The sequence below is a fragment of the Mus caroli genome, unplaced genomic scaffold (genome assembly GCF_978045245.1).
Source record: "Mus caroli unplaced genomic scaffold, Mus_caroli_1 scaffold_1, whole genome shotgun sequence".
Taxonomy (NCBI): Eukaryota; Metazoa; Chordata; class Mammalia; order Rodentia; family Muridae; genus Mus; species Mus caroli.
Genome location: NW_028227256.1, coordinates 8540955 through 8560915, shown reverse-complemented (window position 1 = coordinate 8560915; position 19961 = coordinate 8540955). Strand labels below are relative to the sequence as shown.

Sequence of the window (19961 nt, the reverse complement as noted above, 5' to 3'; positions counted from 1 at the left end):
CATTGTCAACTTGGAACTAGCTAACTGCACCACAGAACTTGATAACTACAAATCTGCCCTCATTTTTAGAATTAATGAATTTAAAACACTTACTGTAATAGATCATACTTGCAAAAAAAAAAAAAAACCCACATACATCATGTGGTTGATCAAATGCCCTTGAACATTTGTCAGTTAAACACTATTTAGACAGGCTGTTTTAGGGCAGAGAATTCCTGCTTGCTTGCAGGAATTTTTATGTTTCTGATACTTGAGACGGGATCTTATATTGTAACTGAGGACAGCCATGAACTTAGAAGAATTCTGCCTGAGCATCCTGTGTACTGTATTTGCAGACATGTGTCACTGAACCCAACAGAACTGAGGAATTCTGATTTTGATAGGTTAACTTTGTAATGCACTAAATAATATATAGTCTTCTTTTTATAAACTGCATATGGCCTGTTATGTCCCAATGCTCCAATTCTATGTACACATACATTTACAAATATGTCTATTCCCGCTCTCCCTCCTCTTTACACACACACACACACACACACACACACACACACACACACACACACACACACATATATGCAGGCACATGTGCCCCTCAAAGAAATCAAACCAAAGTGACTCTCAACTTCAAACAAAATGCCTTCTGTTTTACTAACTACAGCTTTCTCTTTGATCTTCCCTTTAAAAACAAAACAATATAAAACCAGGAAAATCAGGGTCCCATGTAGCCCAGGCTAGCATTAAAATCAGTATATTAAAATCAGCCTCTGTCTTCCCAATGCTGGAGGTACAGGCAAGCACCACACAACTGGCATTCATCTTCTCTTTCTATGAATATGTTTTCCAAGAAGATTGGCATGACTCAACATCCCTTCCTTCTACCCACCCCACTTCAATCTACTACATAATGGCTTCTCCTTTCTATCTTTTCCTAAAACTAGTTTGGACAAGTAACATCATAATTTCTGATTATGAAACCAAACCAAGAACTTTTCTATTGTAAAATATACTTTTTATATTCCATGTCATCAAATCTGAACCCATTTCTCACAGGAGGAAGAAAACAGCATGAATTTTATAGTTTTGCATATCAAATGTCCCCTTTAGAGATTATAATGTATTATATGGCTGTGCCACCGACGAAAGGATGGACCATCTAGAGACTGCAGCACCCTGGGATCCATCCCATAATCAGTCACCAAACACAGACACCATTGCATACACCAGCAAGATTTTGCTGAAAGGACCCTGATATAGCTCTAGCTTGTGAGGCTATGCTGGTGCCTGGCAAACACAGAAGTGATGCTCACAGTCAGCTATTGGATGGAACACAGGGCCCCCAATGGAGGAGCTAGAGAAAGTACTCAAGGAGCTAAAGGGGTCTGCAACCCTATAGGTGTAACAACAATATGAACTAACCAGTACCCCCAGGGCTCATGTCTCTAGCTGCATATGTAGCAGAAGATGGCCTAGTCGGCCATCATTGGAAAGAGAAGCCCCTTGGTCTTGCAAACTTTATATGCCCCAGTACAGGTGAAACACCAGGGCCAAGAAATGGGAGTGGGTGGGTAGGGGAGCAGGGGAGGGGAGGGTATAAGGGACTTTCAGGATAGCATTTGAAATGTAAATGAAAAAAATACCTAATAAAAAATTGGAGAAAAAAATACCTATGGCCTATAGGAAAGGGTAGAATAGAAAGTGGGACATCCGGGAGGCAGAAAGAATTCTGGGATAGAACCAGTTACAGAAGATTCACCCAGAAAGATGCATGGTACCTAAGCACAGATTGCCAGCCACATGGCAGAATATAGGTTAAAATAAATGAGCTATTTAAAATTATGTCTAGTCAGAAAAGAGTCTAGCTATATGGTCAATTGTATCTGTAAATATATTTTGAGTCTGAGTCTTATTCTCTGTAAGCATGGGACTTGGGGCAAGAATCAGACCAAACATTTAAGTCCTCCAAAGCCTCATGAGCTGAGTGCTTGACCCAAACTGTTGGAAAATATTTGGGGAAGTGGCAAAAACTTTAGAAGGTGGAGTCACAAAAAGTGACTTTAGAAGGAAGGTCACTAGGGGTGTGCTTTTAAAGGTTGTAGATGGCTCCCAGTCCCTTCCTTCTTATGTGCTTCCATCAACCTTGAGGTGAAGGATGCTCTCTATCATATATCCAACCTCAATGATGTTCTACAAGAGTGCAGAAAGTCAAGCAACAACAGAAAGTGTGAGCCACAGATGACTCTGCCTCCCATAAATTATTGTGTCAGGGAAACTCTGCAAGCTGAACTAACACCAAGTAGAAAACAAGAAACTTTCATTTACTCACAGACAGCTTCACCTTATAGCAGATTTAGATAAAAGCACACAGAAAAATGATGTCGTTTCCAGCTATGCACTTGTTAGAATACCACCCCAAGGGTCAATGTTAGCACAGCCCAGAGACAACTGCCCATATAACATGTGTGATTCTATCTTCCTCTTACAGACTTTATCTAGCACTGGATACCCACCTGTGGTAAATAAGTTCCTGTGTTTCCTTGATTTTTATGAACACATTCTTGTTTTGTTTTCATTCAATCTCTCTAAAGATTCATTTTCTTTATTCATTTGATCATTTTACTACATGAATCTCAAATGTGTGTGTTCCATGACATGTGAGTTTCTTTATTTGTACAGTAATGACTCCTATATCTTTATTTGCAACTTCAACACCACCCTAAATTACCACCTGATATATACACTTGGTTGCTGGAAACTCAGGGCAGTGGCCAGTGGCTGACTCTGTCCAGATGTCCCACAGCATTCAGAAGCAGAGTTTGAGTGTAATGCTACATTAACTCCGAACTCCTGAATTCTCATTTATTCTTATTTAAGGTACAGGACCCAAACAATCTTGCTTATGAACAATAACTAAAGCAGAAGAAACTAATCACATTATTACCCCTATCCTCACCTTTCCTTCATTAAAATCAGCACACCTTGGCCACAAAAACATCCCAATTAATGTAAAGTGCACCATCTTTTACATTCGGTCCCATCCTCTGGGTACTGCTTTATTTTAGGTTGACTTACCCTCTGTCTTTGCCTTGAGATCTGGAGCAAACCAATTCTGTCTGACACATTGTCTCAGTATGATGACTGTACAACACAGCCTGCTTGGAGGTTACTCTCAGGAGGCTTTGAAGCACTCCTAATTCCCTGTTCTCATATTCATCTCCAGCTAGCTTTCCAGCTTCAGTATCTTGCCTGATCCTTTGTGCACCAATAATACAAGGCTTTCCCTTCCCCATGTACCTTGCTGGAGCATCTGCCCTCACATCTGACAACAATCCATCCTCATGATGTGCTCTGGACTGCTGTCTTGCTTTAACTTTGTACTTTGTTATGAAGTTACAAGCTACACCCTAGTAACTCTTCCATCACATTCTGCAAAGTGTGGAGATGATCATTTTCATACTTTAACTTCAGCACTACATGTAAACAAGAAGTACAGGTCCATATCTTTGTTATTTCTCAATGGCACTAAGTGAATGGGGTAATGAATGAGCCATTGGTTGTTAAGCAATCTACCCGTACCTTTTCTCATGAGTTGTTATGCTCTAGATCCTCAGGCTGCTATATCAGAGAAGACTACTTTTCATATGCTCATGACTGACTGACTACAAAAATTCGTGTTACTTTTTATCTTGACTAAGTCTAAATTGTTGCTATCTATCCTGCTGCATTGACATCTATTCTGTTTCCCAACAGCTGGGTGTCTTTCCCTTTAAAAGCTCCAGCAAGTTTTTTCACCTGAGCTGTGGTAAACAGGGCAATATGTAGATGGCCTAAAGATGCCCATTCACAACTACCTCTTCAAAGGAAGATGCCAAATACCAGTGAGGATCAGGCTCAGAAATTACTAGGAGCCTTGCCACCAGGGAAGCAGCAGTTCTCTGGTACACATGATAGGAAACAAGCTGCCTTGTTACTTGAGTTTGTTCTCAGGTTTACCTACTTGTTCTTAAGCATAGCCTTCCAATGTATGTCATTATCAGAGTAAAATCTCCTGGCAAACAAACCCAGGATCAACCACCTTATATCAATGGCTCATGATTAAGGAATCTGAAGCCAAATCAGAAATGAAGGCAGAGACATCCCAGAGAAGATATATGTGGAAGACATGGAGCCAGCAAATCATGACTATGCTAAGTGCTTACCATTGCCAAGTCTTAGGGAGTCAGAGAGCTAAGAAAGCCTTGTCCTTAGAGTCCCCACAGTCAAAAGAGGAGATAAAGGACAAACATAATGGCATGTTAGTGAAGTAAGGAGACTCAAAATGACAAATTCAAATTCAGTCTAGAGCCAGACAACAGCAGAGAAGTCATCTCAGAGGATATGTTTGACCCAAAGCAAAGTTGGGCTTGTTAGAAAGAGAATCTATGCCAGAAGATGATATTTAAGGAGAATAACATAAGCAGACAAATGACAGGGATGCACATTATTGGAAGGTTGTACACCTAAAAATCAAAAGACATGCCATTAAAGACATGGTAAGGACAGACATTTCCATGAGCTTCTAATGGGAGACATCTGAAACAAGAGCCAATCCTGTACTTCAGAGCCACTATGCCTGCACTGTGGGCTTACTGGAGAAACAAGCTGAGTGTGAGGAAGGCTAGTTTTCATTTCTAAATTATCTGCATACTTCTCCTGGGTTCATATGATGGCCAATGTTCAGACTCCCTTGCAGCTTTTGTAGAATGCATATAAGCATGATGAATGCCAGTTCATGGAGAAACTGGGCTCCCCGGGCTCTTATTATCAACTATTCAATGATATTAAAGTATAAGCTACAAGATTCTGATAATAAGAGAGAAATAAATCAAATTCAAATTTTAAAAAGAAAAATGGACATGATTTGGAAACATATTTGTGGGGGAAAGGGGAATGTAAGAAAGAGAGAGAATATAAAAGGGGTTGATGAGCAAAGTAACACCACCTAAGATAGCATGCCAAAATGCCACTTCAAAGAGAAGTTGCATTCCCTTTACATATAATGGCTATAATATGGGTTACCTGATTGGAGATATATATCAAGAATTTACTTCTATGTCAAAAGTCTAAGGAAGAAAGTTTGGATGTGAAACAAACACATTTGATAAGGAGTTTGTTAGTGATGAATAAATAATGAGAGAGGCTGAACTGGAGAGAGGAAAAAGCAAGTTCAAAGGATGAATTACAGGATACAAAGATTCTCACAGGATATCTACAAGAAACACTGTGAGGGCATCCAATGCAAGTCAAGTGTCTGCCAGCTCCCCAAAGGTCAGAGGTCAGAGATGTCAAAGAGGTCAAAGAGAAACCATTCAACAGTTAACTACTGGAGAAGTTTCACTGGACAAGGACCACAAAACATACCATTCTCTTGGAAGCTGAAGTTAACAGGTGATGCTATCGAAAGTAACTTCAACAGAGTCACTGATACCTTGAGGAGTAGAAGAAAGCCCACAGAGTGGAGACAGTAGACACTAGATATCCTTTTTTGATGCATTGTATGGGAAATGCTGAAGGAAAGCTGAGAGGGTCTAGAGTTTATTAAAACTCAAGAGGGAGCTTTCTGTATGTGTTTTTCAGAGAGAGAGAGAGAGAGAGAGAGAGAGAGAGATTTTATTTACATTTCAAGTGTTATCCCCTTTCCTAGTTTCCCCTCCGAAAATCCCCTATCCCGTCCCTGCTCCCCCTGCTCCCCAACACACCCACTCCCATTCCTGGTCCTGGCATTTCCCTATACTGGGGAATAGAGCCTTCACAGAACGAATGGCCTCTCCTCCCATTGATGACCAACTAGGCCATCCTCTGCTACATATATAGCTAGAGCCACAAGTTCCACCATGTGTTTTCTTTGATTGGTGGTATAGTTCCAAGGAGCTCTGGGGGTACTGGTTAGTTCATATTGATGTTCCTCCTATGGGGCTTCAGACCCCTTCAGCTCCCTGGGTACTTTCTCTTGCTCCTTCATTAGGGACCTTGTGCTCCCTCCAATAGATGATTATGAGCATCCACTTCTGTACTTGCCAGGCACTGGCATAGCCTCACAGGAGGTAGCTATATCAGGCTCCTGGCAACAGAATCCTGTTGGCTTCTGCTTAGTGTCTGGGTCTGGTGGTTGTTTATGGGATAGATCCCCAAGTGGGGCAGTCTCTGGATGGTCATTCCTTCAGGCTCTGCTCCAAACATTGTCTCTGTAACTCCTTCCATGGGTATTTTGTTCCCCATTCTAAGAAGGAATGAAGTATCCACACTTTGGTCTTCCTTCTTCTTGAGTTTCATGTGTTTTGCAAATTGTATCTTGGGTGTTCTAAGTTACTGGGCTAATATCCACTTATCAGTGAGTGCATATCATGTGTGTTCTTTTGTGATTGGGTTACCTCACTCAGGATGATATCCTCCAGATCCATCCATTTGCCTAAGAATTTCATAAATTCCTTGGTTTTAATAGCTGAGTAGTATTCCATTGTGTAAATGTACTGTGATGGTTTGTATATTCTTGGACCAGGGAGTGGCACCATCTGGAGGTGTGGCCTGGTTGGAATAGGTATGTCACTGTGGGTGTGGGCTTAAGACTCTCACTCCAGTTGCCTGGAAGTCAGTCTTCTACTAGCAAGCCTTTGGATGAAGATGTAGAACTCTCAGCTCCTCCTGTACCATGCCTACCTGGATGCTGCCATGCTCCTACCTTGATGATACTGGACTGAACCTCTGAATCTGTAAGCTAGCCCCAATTAAATGTTGTTTTTTATAAGACTTGCCTTGGTCATGGTGTCTGTTCACAGCAGTAAAACCCTAACTAATACAGAAATTGGTACCAGCATAATGGGGTATTCCTGTGACAACCTGACCATGTCTTGGGGCAGACTGTGGAAAGACTTTGGAACTTTGGGCTAGAAGATCCATTCGGTGTTAAGAGCTCTGTCAGATGTTGTGTAGGAGCTTGGAAGATAATGTTGAGAACAGTGCAGAAGATGGAGGCCTAGCTTATGAAATTTCAGAGTAAAAATTAAAGTCTTTTTTCAGGGCCATTGCTATTTTGGAGTTTGTTATTCTATGGTTCTGGTTAGCTGGGGCTGAAGAATCAGATACCAGAACTACTAAAGCAAAACCTTTGCATTACTGGGACTATTGATGTTGGTTAACTGGAGCTAAGAAATTGGCGGTGATTAAGAAAAGACCAACATCATTGAGGTGACATCTTCTGGGAAGTGTTTTCTGAGAGCACAAAGGCTGTGTTCCAGAGATAGCTAAGGTTCTACCTTGTTCTGTGGCTGGATTTAGTAATATGTAAGAGTTACCCAGGTGGTACTGGTTTTGAAGGCATGAAGGGGTCACAAAGAACAGCTGAAGATCGTCACTGTGAGAGGCCATGAAAGGCCATTGATGAAGGTGGAGCCTCAGTTGCAATTGATGGCCCAGGACTGAAGGGGTCATGCAAAGGGGTTGAGGCTTGGCACCATGAAGAGAGCCTATGAGAGGCTATTGTTGAGACCATGTTATAGTGAAAAATAGCAGCATTTTGAAGATGACAGTACCATGAGATGACTACCAAGAATAGCAGCAGCAGTGGAGTACAGGTGGCTGGAGCCTAGAAGACAACATGTGTGCTACAAAGGGCATGGCTGGAGAAGTGACCCAAACCCTTGGAGGAGCCCAGAAGATCATGAGTTGGATTCCAGACATTGGATGGTTGGAGATTGATTTTGCTTTTGATTGTGACTGTGCCCTGATATTTTTTCCTCTTGAAGGAAGCTTTTTAGTGAAGCCCACAGTTAAGAGACTTTGAATTTTAAAGTACTTTGAATTTTAAAAGATACTGGATATTTTAAAAGGATTGAACATTTAATATGTAAAGACTGTGGGACTTTTAAAGTTGTTTAGATCTTAGGGATGAATAAGAAACTAAGGGTTGAGGCTTACTAGTGATGTGTTTGTGTGTCAAGTGGACAAGGGGTCAATTGTACTGGCTAGTTTTGTGTCAACTTGACACAGGTGGGAGTTATCATAGAAAAAGGAGCTTCAGTTAGGGAAATGCCTCCATGAGATCCAGTTGTAAGGCATTTTTTCAATTAGTGATCAAGGGGGTAGGTCCCTTTGTGGGTGGTGCCATCTCTGGGCTGGTAGCCTTGGATCTATAAGAGAGCAGGCTGAGCAAGCCAGGGGAAGCAAGCCAGTAAGGAACATCTCTCCATGACATCTGCATCAGCTCCTACTCCCCGACCTGCTTGAGTTCCAGTCCTGACTTCTTTCAGTGATGAACAGCAATGTGGAAATGTATGCTGAATAAAACCTTTCCTCTCTAACTTGCTTCTTGGTCATGATGTTTGTGCAGGAATAGAAACCCTGACTAAGACGTGTACCACATTTTCTGCATCCATTCTTCTGTTGAGGGACATCTGGGTTCTTTCCACCTTCTGTCTATTACAAATAAGGCTGCTATGAACATAGTGGAGCATGTGTCCTTATTACAAGTTGGAACATCTTCTGAGTATATGCCCAGGAGAGGTACTGCTGGATCTTCCGGTAGTGCTAATGTCCAGTTTTCTGAGGAACCATCAAACTGATTTCCAGAGTGTTTGTACCAGCTTTTACTCCCACCAACAATGGAGGAGTGTTCCTCTTTCTCCACATCCTCACCAGCATCTGCTGTCACCTGAATTTTTGATCTTAGCCATTCTGACTTGTATGAATGGAATCTAAGGGTTGTTTTCATTTGCATTTCCCTCATAATTAAGGATGTTGAACATTTTTTTCAGGTGCTTCTCAGCCATTTGGTATTCCTCAGTTGAAAATTCTTTGTTTAGCTATCTACCCCATTTATAATAGGGTTATTTGATTTTCTGGAGTCCACCTTCTTGAGTTCTTTATATATATTGGATATTAGTCCCCTATCTGATTTAGGATTGGTAAAGATCCTTTCCCAAACTGTTGGTGGCATTTTTGTCTTATTTACAGTGTCTTTTGCCTTACAGAAGCTTTGAAATTTTATGAGGTTCCATTTGTAGATTCTCAATCTTACAGCACAAGCCATTGCTGTTCCATTCAGGAATTTTTTCCCCTGTGCCCATATCTTTGAGGTTTTTCCCTGCTTTCTCCTCTATAAGTTTCAGTGTCTTTGGTTTTAGGTCGTGTTCCTTGATCCACTTAGACTTCATCTTTGTACAAGGAGATAAGAATGGATCAGTTCTCATTCTGTGTGTGTTCTTAGCATTTGAGTGTGCTGCCTGGTACAGCAGCCACCCCTCCCTCATGTGGAGATCAAACACTGGAAATGCAGTGGTCCACTCTGACATATGCTGGGAAATAAAATTCACACTAACATTTGAGGACTGAGAACTAAGAAGCAAAGTTAATGGAGCCCAGTGATCATTTTATATGGAACACAAATAAAATTGTGTTCTGCACATTAGGGTAAATATCTCACTAAAATTATTTCATGCAATTGTGTTCATATTCTTTAATGTGTTTAATTGAAAATAGAAACTCATATGTGTGACTTATCTTACATTTCTATTGCACTGGACATAGGTGAGCATGTTGTAGACTAGTAAGTAACTCTGTTATGCAGAATAATAAGAACAGTTCCCATGATTCATGCTAGTATAGTATCTCTTTCCCGTGATTCCAAATAGAACTACTGATTGTGAAGAAATACTTGCCTCATCTCATGGACTTTGAGCAAGTAGGGAGAGAGATTAACCTGTGTGAAACTGACTTGATTGGGTACACCCTTTGGAAGAAGGTGAAGCTTCAGAGAGATGTTCCACCATGTTCTATTAAAAGTACTAAGTTGCCAAGGAGTGGTATAGCTGAGTCCTCAGGAAGTACTGTGTTCAATTTTCTGAGGAACCACCAAACTGATTCCCAGAGTGGCTGTATCAGCTTGTAATCCCACCAGCAACAGAGGAGTGTTCCTCTTTCTCCACATCCTTAACAGCATATGCTGTCATTTGAGTTTTTGATCTTAGCCATTCTGACAAGTTTGAGGTGGAATCTCAGGATTGTTTTGATTTGTATTTACCTGATGATTAATGATTTTGAACATTTCTTTAGGTGCTTCTCAGCCATTCAGTATTCCTTAGTTGAGAATACCCAGAAGATGGTCCAACATGTAATAATGACACATGCTCCACTATGTTCCTAGCAGCCTTATTTATAATAGCCAGAAAGAACCCAGATGTCCCTCAACAGAGGAATGGATACAGAAAATGTACATTTACACAATGGAGTACTACTCAGCTATTAAAAACAATGACTGCATGAAATTCTTAGGCAAATGGATGGTACTAGAAAATGTCATCCTGAGTGAGATAACCCAATTAGAAAAGCACACACATGGTATGCCCTCACTGATAAGTAGATATTAGCCCAGAAGTTCGGAACACCGAAGATACAATTCACAAACCTCATGAAGATCAAGAAGAAGGAAGACCAAAGTGTGACTGCTTCGGTCCTTCTTAGAAGGAGGATCAAAATATCCATATGAGGAGATACAGAGACAAAGTGTGGAATAGAGACACAAGTAAAGGCTATTTAGAGACCGCCCCACCTGGGGATCCAGCCAACATACAGTTGCCAAATCCAGACACTTTATGAATGCCAAAAAGTTGCTGGGGCATGATATAGCTGTCTCCTGAGAGGCTCTCACAGTGCCGGATGAATACAGAAGTGGATGCTCACAACCAACCAATGGACTGAGCACAGGGAGGAGCTAGAGAAAGAAACCAAGGAGATGAAGGAGTTTGCAGCCCCATAGGAGGAGCAACAATATCAGGGACTAAGCGCCCAACCAAAGAGTACACATGGAGCAACCCATGGCTCCAGCCACATATGTAACAGAGGACGACCTTGTGGGACATCAATGAGAGAAGAAGCCCTTGGTCTTATGAAGTCTCAATGCCCCAGTAGGGGAATGCTAGACAGAGAAGCGGGAATGGGTGGATAGATGAGCAGTGGAAGAGGAAATAGGATAGGGCTTTCAGAGGGGAAACAGGAAAGGGGATAACATTTGAAATGTAAATAAATAAAATATCTAATAATAATAATAAGGAAGTAGTAAATTACCAGATGCCTCTCCTCTTCTCTGCTGCTGGCTGTTTCAGTGGTTACTACTTCTCCATATTATCTTGAGACATTAAAGAAGCCCACCTCAGGCTTCAGACAGCAGAACTCAGTTGTGTGTTCTACCTGTGTGCATGTGTAAATTGTTTGTAACCTCCTCAAGTATATATGTTAAAGCCTGACCTCCAATGTTACGGTGGTAAGCTCTGAGGCCCAAGTAATGATAATGGCACAATATCTCCTCTGTCACTAATGGTACTGCTGTACAGAGTTGCCTGGCCTCTCTACCACACAAACACATGCAAAGAAGCCACTACCTATTAAACAAATAGACAAACAAGCAAACAAACAAAAAAAGGACTTCACTAAACAAGAATTAGTGGGGACCTTGACCTTAAACTTCCCAGCACTCCGAACTGTGAGAAGCATGTTCTGTGAGTGTAGAATTTACCAGCCCATGTTGCTTTGTTATACAGCACAGTGTAAATTGACACTTCTACTACTGTGACATACATCATTAAATAGTCCCTTAGGAAACAGTTTTGTGGGAAGACCAGATAGGAACCTGGAATGAACAATAAGGCAAGCATTTGCTTGGCACTGGCTTGTTTTAAAGGACACAGTTTGATGGATATGTATAAAATTCAGTCATGTTCTTCACCCATCCTTTTTTTTTTTAGCTCATGTTTATAAATAATCAAGAAGCTGTTATAGCCCCAATCACTTCCCCAAATAGTCAGATTTAGAAATATTAGAATCTGCATTTTGCCATATTAATGAGATCAAACTCCTTTCAGAAACACAATTTAATAATAAGCTGAAAATCCACTTTACTGGTTTTTGTTTTGTTTTGTTTTTGTTTTTTGGTTCTGATTTGTTTTGTTTTTGGTTTTGGTTTTTTTTTTTTTTTTTTTTTTTTTTTTTTCTCCAAAAGTAAATCTAGCTCAAAGCAGGGCTTTGCTAAATCCTATCTGGGGCTTAGCATCTTATAACATCTGCGCTTCTCAAAGATTCTCACTGCATAACAGTCTAAAAATGGAACTAGTTTCAAATGAAAATGATATTTCTATAAATATATAACACATGAAACTATGTATAAGTGTACTGTCGAACAGCACAATATACATAGGTATGTACATTTTAAAATTTTGTCAAAATATGTAATGGGACAATGATAAAATTCGATATATGTAATTAGTAAAACTGCACCATTAGAAAAAAACTATAACTACATGTCAGAATCATTAGTCATTCATTCTGTTAAAAGAAAATTTTAAGGAAGCCATGATTTTATATATATATATATATATATATATATATATATATATATAGAAAGAGAGAGAGAGAGAGAGAGAGAGAGGTGGGAAGAAACACCTATATAGACAAAGATAAGAATACCATGAGTTTTTTTCTAAAGTCATAATGTATACATCTACAAATTCAGTATACATTCACCAAGGCACAGACTCAAAAATGCTTATTGGATTGCTGATGCAGTGACAGTGGTACTGACTGAAAATCTTATGCCTGAAAAACATTTTATCCCAACAACGTCACCCTTCCCCCATGGAGCCATAGTGACATCTCATGGAAGGAAAGTGATTTATCTCTGGTGGCACCTCATGAACGACACTGAAATCCCTATGCCGTGCCCTAACACTATAGATGTGACTTTTGGAGAAAAAGTAAGTTACATGACATCACATTCAGCTCTGAAAGGAATCTAAGAAGAATTTGATCCATTTACTGCTCTGCAAGAAGTTGATAGACATGGACAACTCATGGAGGTGAGAGGAGTGCTTTCTAGTGAGCATGAACAAAACAGTACTTTTCAACATATAAGATTGAAGAAGATAGCACTAGATGTATATTAGAGCTATGTGATGAAAACTATGGAGGGCATCAGAGTCCAGCTGCTCCAAGAGGCCTATAGCTCCTGCCTGCTCACAGATCTGTTCCATGGCACAGTCAAACTTCCTTTCAAGGCTTACTCCCTTTGCACTCCTTAACCTTACACAATGATAATGAGGATGTCAGAAATGGATCACTGCCAACAGTGATGTATGTTTCTACTTTATCATTGGCTCTGGATTTCAATTATTGTCAAAAAAACGAACTTACTTCGAGAGAGATTCTCAAGGGCTTTCCCCAGCTTCTTGCTCTCTTGAAGGATGTGGTTCAATTCATCAAAATCACGGCTTTGTGGTTTAGTCCGCCAGTTCCACTTAAGATGGTCTACTGACCTTGGCACTATGTTTAAAAGAAACGGTTATTTCATAAGCATGTCATACAGTGATACAAACTCACCATTTATCATTTGTGCAAGACTGCACCAAGATGAACACACAGGATAAAAATGGTTAAGCTGGAGATGATTTTCTTTCTTTTTTGTTTTTTGTTTGTTTGTTTGTTTGTTTGTTTTGTTTTGTTTTTGTTTTTCGAGACAGTGTCTCTTTGTGTAGCCCTGGCTGTCCTGGAACTCACTTTGTAGACCAGGCTGACCTCGAACTCAGAAATCCGCCTGCCTCTGCCTCCCGAGTGCTGGGATTAAAGGCGTGCGCCACCACGCCCGGCTGGAGATGGTTTTATTGTGAGTAAACAACAAGGAGATTTAAAATTTGGTCTGAAGAAACTATTTGATTTTAATAAATAGAACAAATATGGCTGTTATTATGAAAAAGAAAAACTGAAGTACTAATTTAAATCTAATTACTTCTATGACTTAAGGGGAAACATTAGAGAAATGTTTATTTTGTATAATGCTATCAGCCTACAAATATTTGCTAACTTCAACAGCAGGAACTAGCAAACATATTTAAGATGCCATTGTATGTCTTCTAAAAACACAAGACTGAATGTTTATGCACACACCATTATTTTGCCTATGTAGCCAATAAATTATATTGCAGTTAATGATTATTGTTCCTTTACCAAAATAAATTGAGCATGGAGAAGTTATTAGGCAGCACTTTCTTTTTCTAAGAAGATATAGAATTATGAGCACTGGGGGGGATTTAACAAAGGTGAGAAAAGATGATTCGTATCCCTAGAGAGTGACCTACACAGAGAGTAGGCTACAGATAGAGTGGGCTACGGAAGGAGTGGGCTACAGCTGGAGTGAATGAGCTACAGACAGTGTGGGCAACAGCTGGAGTGGGCTAGAGCTGGAGTGAGTGGGCTACAGACAGAATGGGCTACAGACAGAGCAGGCTACAGACAGAGTGTGCACTCCTCATTCTATTTAAGGATGAAACTGTCAACTTAAGGAGCATCAAGTCAAATCAATCGTCAACTCAGGGAGTACCAAGTCAAATCAATGAAACGTGACAACTTCATTGTTCCATATTTAAAGAGTCAAATTATAAAGTCCAGCAAAAGACAACTTTTTATATAATGTCATAAAAAACATGATAGCACAAGTTTTGAGAGACAAAAATGAGAAATCACACTAACAGTAAATTTCTCAACTGCAGTATCTGTCGTAGACAACAGAAGAACAATTCCTTAAAAAGTCTGAGAGAATGTTACTTCTAATTCAAAACTTTATAAAAATCCTAGATCCAATTGATATATTTAAAGTTCTTGGGAGTTTCTATCATAAACACTTTTTTCAAGAAAGTTGTGAAAACAAAGGCTGTGCTCCATCACAGTGAATAAATAAAGCAAAATCCTTAAAGAGTTTGCAGTAAGAAATGGGTGGATTTTTAAAGAACAAGAAAGACAGAAGTCTTATGATATAACAGTGAAGGATGGTACCAACATACAGCTGCAAATCTTTTATGGATGAACAAGTTGAGAATGGAGGAAAAGGCAAAGGGCTATAGGAGAAGGCCTCTCAATGTCTTGAATGACATAAGATAAAACTAAATAAAGTGGCATAAAAGAGAAGATGAGTTAGATCATATTGAAAAACACCTTCAGCAGGGCTTGAGTGAATATAAAGAAAGCACATAAACAGTTAAAAGAATATTAATTATTCTAAAATTTTTAATAGTCTGGCAAGGTGATAAAACATTAATTAATAAAGTTGTCATAAGTTTGTTGCAGAATACATCTTAATGCAACATTTGAAGTAATCACATTCCTCTGCTGTCAGGATGAGAGCTGATGTGTGTAGAGGAAGACCTGAAGTTTAAAAGGTTAAAAAGCAGTGTTAGAACCTTACGTTCTCAGACTAAGAAGCTAAAATAAAAATTCAAAATGTTAAAATTGATTCTAGTTAGAGTTAGGAAGGAAGAACGACAGCACCTCAATACAGCTCTACTTTATAGGCATGAGGAGTCTCAGCTGGAATCTTGATGGCCACATTTGTTAACCTACTTTGAATAGTTTCTTTGATCAGCAGTTTTTATCACAATGTCATCTAATTTCTTATAAAATAATGAATCATCAAGATCTTCCCTTTCAATTTAGAAAGAAGTATAATAAAACCATGAATACTCCAAGTCCATGTCCAGACAGCCACCAGACCTTCTCGTGAATGCTCCAAGTTGACAAGTTCAGGTGAGAACAGCAGAAGACCTGACTGGCCTTTCAACCCCAGATTATAAGAATCTACACATATCCTTGAAGGCATTGGATTTGAGGGGCCTCACATAACACCAAAACTTTCCCCTGTGACTACTGAGAAACTGAGATCAGCTCCAGTTTTTGTATCTGTAGCCTGTGGTGATTCATGAATATAATGACTTAGCATTGGAACCAATTACAGAATGACCTTGGTCACCTTATGATCATGAGCTGGTTAGCTATGCTTCCAATTTCAGTACCTCTTCTGATAAGTAACAGAAGGGCTTGGAAGTCATCATTCCAGCATGCAGCCTTGGATGATAGCATTGCTGTAGGTTTCTGGGATACTAAAACCTTACTGAGGTTTCACTAAATTTTAGAACTCAGTGCTACAGTAAAATCATATCTTAGAAATTTTCCTCAGCTGAAATGGAAAACTACAGAAGACTATCCTAACAAAATATAAGTCAGAGGAGACAATGAAAGAATTTGAGAACACAAGAGCAAGCTCAGTCCAGCATAGGTGGACTTTCCTTCCCTTATGTTCCTATAACAAGGCCACCATGCCACTTAACAGCCACACTGTTGACTGAGCAGGAGCAATTTTTGAAAATTTCCTTACATTAATCAAATTCCAACTCACTTGACTTCCATTAGTTGTTTATGTCCATGAGTTTAAAACTTTGTTCCTCATATTAACAATTGCCTTTTTAACAATATTTTTATTGTTGTACAACATAGTGTATTTATATCATTTCCCATCACCTTTCCTTCATCCATGCCCCCATGCACCTTTTTATCCTCCTCTCAAACCTATAGCCCCCATTTCTTTAATATATAAATATAATATATGTGCTGTTTTCTTTAATATATAAATATAGCCAGTTCAGTCCATTATTGTTACTTGTATGTATATAATAAACCATGGCTAACAATTCATATTAAATGAATAATTGAGGGGCTCTTCCCTGGGAAAGACTATTTTTCTCATTCTCAACAGATCTTGCTGATAGCCAACAGTTCTCTAATTGGACTTAAGACCTGTTCAATAAGAGGAAAATCATGTCTGATCCATCCACACATCTACCCATCCACCCATCCATCCATCCATCCATCCATCCATCCATCCATCCATCCATCCATGGCTAATGGTAAGGTCACAGATGTGAGAGGACAACCTGCAATGACCCCTCTTCTACCTGAATATAATCCCTTATGAATTTTTAAGAACTAGCTGTCCAAATTCTTTTAAGACAAAGTGAGGACTCAGTCACTGACAAATCTATCTCTACAGAATAGAGTCCAGAATCTTCAGCCAGGAGTAATACTGGCAGGCCTACCCACTCTGCCATTTTGTCTCTTATTCAACTATATTTAGAAAAATGCAAGATAACAAGTATTTAGAAATATCACATGATTTTCATAGATGATATGTTATGCATATTTAAAAGAGAGTAGATACATCTGTGCCTTATATTTATTATTTCTCAGTGGCGACAACACACAAAGGCTTTTCCAAGCTTTATGAAATGCACACTGCATTATCACCTATGATAAGACTACTGTTCAGTAGCATACTGCAGCTTCGTGATCTTTGCTAGAATATACTTCTCACCTATTAAATTGCCCACAAAGATGATTTACACCTTTCAATCCTTCTTTCTAAAACAATTTGTGCACCATGCTTTCCTTTTAAGTATGCCAGGACAAGTCCATGTTACTCCGGTGTTAGTTTACTGAGAGTTGATCAAGGTGAGGTACTGTGTCACTTCTGCTTTTTGCATTTACAATTTGTAGATACCATACAGTGTTTTGATGTCTTCATTCTCTTGTATTATTGTAATTGTTACTTGTATACTTATGCATCATCCTTTGATTTTTATCCCAAAATTTCCCTGATAATATCTACATATCAAGATACCACTGTTTATATATTTTGCAATAAAATGTAAAAAGGAAGAGAGCATTAGGGGAAATGGTTGATCAGTATATACATGATGGCACATGACCATTTGTAACACCATTTTCAGGGGATTCAATGCTCTCTTTTAGACTCTACAGATACCAGATATTCACCCTGTATATGGACATACATGCAGGTAAGACATCATACACACACAATAAAATCTTAATAAAAAATAATAAATAAAACAAAACTGAAATATAGTTCCGCAAATGCAAAGAAAGCATTAATAGGATTCTGACAACTGGCTTCAGTTTTTCATTTTATTCTAAACCAACATATTTCTCTTTGCTTTCTTTTAAAAATATATGTATTTTTGTCTTACATACATTGGTGTTCTGACCTGATGTCTCTCTGTGTGAGGTGTCAGATCCCCTGAAACAAGAACCTGACAGTCATGAGCTGAGAATATGAACCCAGATCCTCTGCAAAAGCAAACAGTGTTCTTAACTCCTGAGCTATCCCTCCAGCTCTTTTCAGTTTTCTTAACTAGATCATGAATATGAAATGGCAAAAACAAGGCATTTATCCCTGTGGACAAAAAAATTGATGGATAATGTCATTTTCCTTGTTTCCACCAAAATTCTGTTCACTGTATGCCATCACACATTTTAGGCAATTGAAAAGAGTACTTAACACTGCATGACAAGTACTTAACACCACTTATCAGTCACTAACTGCCTTATCTACAACATATAACTATTGAAAACTAATGAGCCACTGGGTGGGCTGAAGTTGTTCTGTTTGTTGAAAAATTAGTCATAAATAGAATCTTTTTATGATAGGTTGAAAAGTAAAGATATTTTAGAATTTTTTTTTCTTCTTTCTTTCTTCCTTTCTTTTACTTTTCTTTCTTTCTTTTTTTTTTTTCTTTTGAAGCAGTGGCTTACTTTACAGGCCTAGCTAGCCTCAAACTTAGAATTCTCCTACCTTCAAAGTGTTTAATTGCTGGCATGTGGACTAAATAAATAACAAGAGGAAGAAAGAGAGGGGGGATTTTAAGTTTGAGGGCAAACTGGGAAAATTAGTGAAACGCAGCTGGAAATAAGGAAAGGAGGGAGGGGAGAGGCTTAGAAACAAGGAGACCAGGAAACTCTACTGTGAGCTAGAAATATAGCTGTGTAGTAGAGGACCTACAAGAAGTCCTATATTTTATCCTGGATACATAATATTTGTATGTATAAAAATATTTAGAATCCTAGAGAGAAATCAGTAAGAACAAGGATCACTTCAACACTAGATTAAATAGAGCAAGCAGACAGAACCATGGCAGAAATGAGCATCCTTCTCTGGGGTGGAGAAGACATTCCTTAGCAAAGATCATGTGTAAGACAGGTGAGTAAATATCAACAAACATTAAAATATTGAAATTATACAGAATATGTTCTCTGACTGTGATAGAATAACAGGAATCAAAAGCAGAACTGCTAAACACACAGGCCTGAGAGAGCTAAATACAACCAGAACACAAAAATCGAAGAGAACCTGAAGGATACACTATGTGGAGATGACATACATTCTAATGCTCTGGGGTATGCAGAAAGGAGTGTACAGATGGGGATCCATAGCTGTGTGCTAACATCCAAAGAGGAACTTTCAATGTTTGTCCCAAATTTCTTCCCTAATTAAAAATAAAGTTAAGTAGAAAAAGAAGAGCAAAACAAGCCAAATCTTGCAGAAGGTGTAAATAATACTTACTAGAACTGAAAAAAATTAAACAAAAGGCTGAAAAATGATAAAGGTAAAAGAATTAGAAGTCAATGTATTAGAAATTAAAAAATAATAAATCTCGCTGGGCATGATAGCGCACGCCTTTAATCCCAGCGCTCAGGAGGCAGAGGCAGGTGGATTTCTGAGTTTGAGGACAGCCTGGTCTACAAAGTGAGTTCCAGAAGAGCCAGGGCTATAAAAAGAAACCCTTTCTCAAAACACCAAATAAATAAATAAATAAATGAATAAAACTCTAGCAAAGGTGATGAAAAAAAGGAATTGAAAAGTCATATTATTAAAGCCAGAAGTATAATAATAAATAAATAAATAAATAAATAAATAAATAAACTCTAGCAAAGGTGATGAAAAGAAGGAAATGAAAAGTCATATTATTAAAGTAGAAGTCTAATAATAAATAAATAAACAAATAAATAAATAAATAAATAAAACTCTAGCAAAGGTGATGAAAAAAAGAAATTGAAAAGTCATTTTATTTTTTTATTTTTTTTAATATTTTTATTACATATTTTCCTCAGTTACATTTCCAATGCTATCCCAAAAGTCCCCCATAGCGCCCCCCACTTCCCTACCCACCCATTCCCATTCTTTTGGCCCTGGCATTCCCCTATATAGGGGCATATAAAGTTTGCAAGTCCAATGGGCCTCTCTTTCCAGTGATGGCCGACTA

The 19961-nt window shown here is 38.8% G+C and overlaps 1 protein-coding gene across 8 annotated transcripts in view; it reads right to left on the bottom strand.

Annotated features, from left to right (window-relative positions):
• CUNH8orf34 (chromosome unknown C8orf34 homolog) overlaps positions 1-19961 on the bottom strand; it is a 538401-nt gene that overhangs the window by 385408 nt on the left and 133032 nt on the right. For 5 of the 8 annotated variants that reach the window (XM_021165867.3, XM_021165882.3, XM_021165875.3 and 2 more), the window contains one exon: positions 13213-13341. The exons of the other annotated variants lie outside the window; for them this stretch is intronic. In XM_021165867.3, coding sequence (XP_021021526.1) covers positions 13213-13341 — 129 coding nt within the window. The remainder of the gene's footprint in view (positions 1-13212; positions 13342-19961) is intronic. 8 annotated transcript variants of the gene reach the window in all.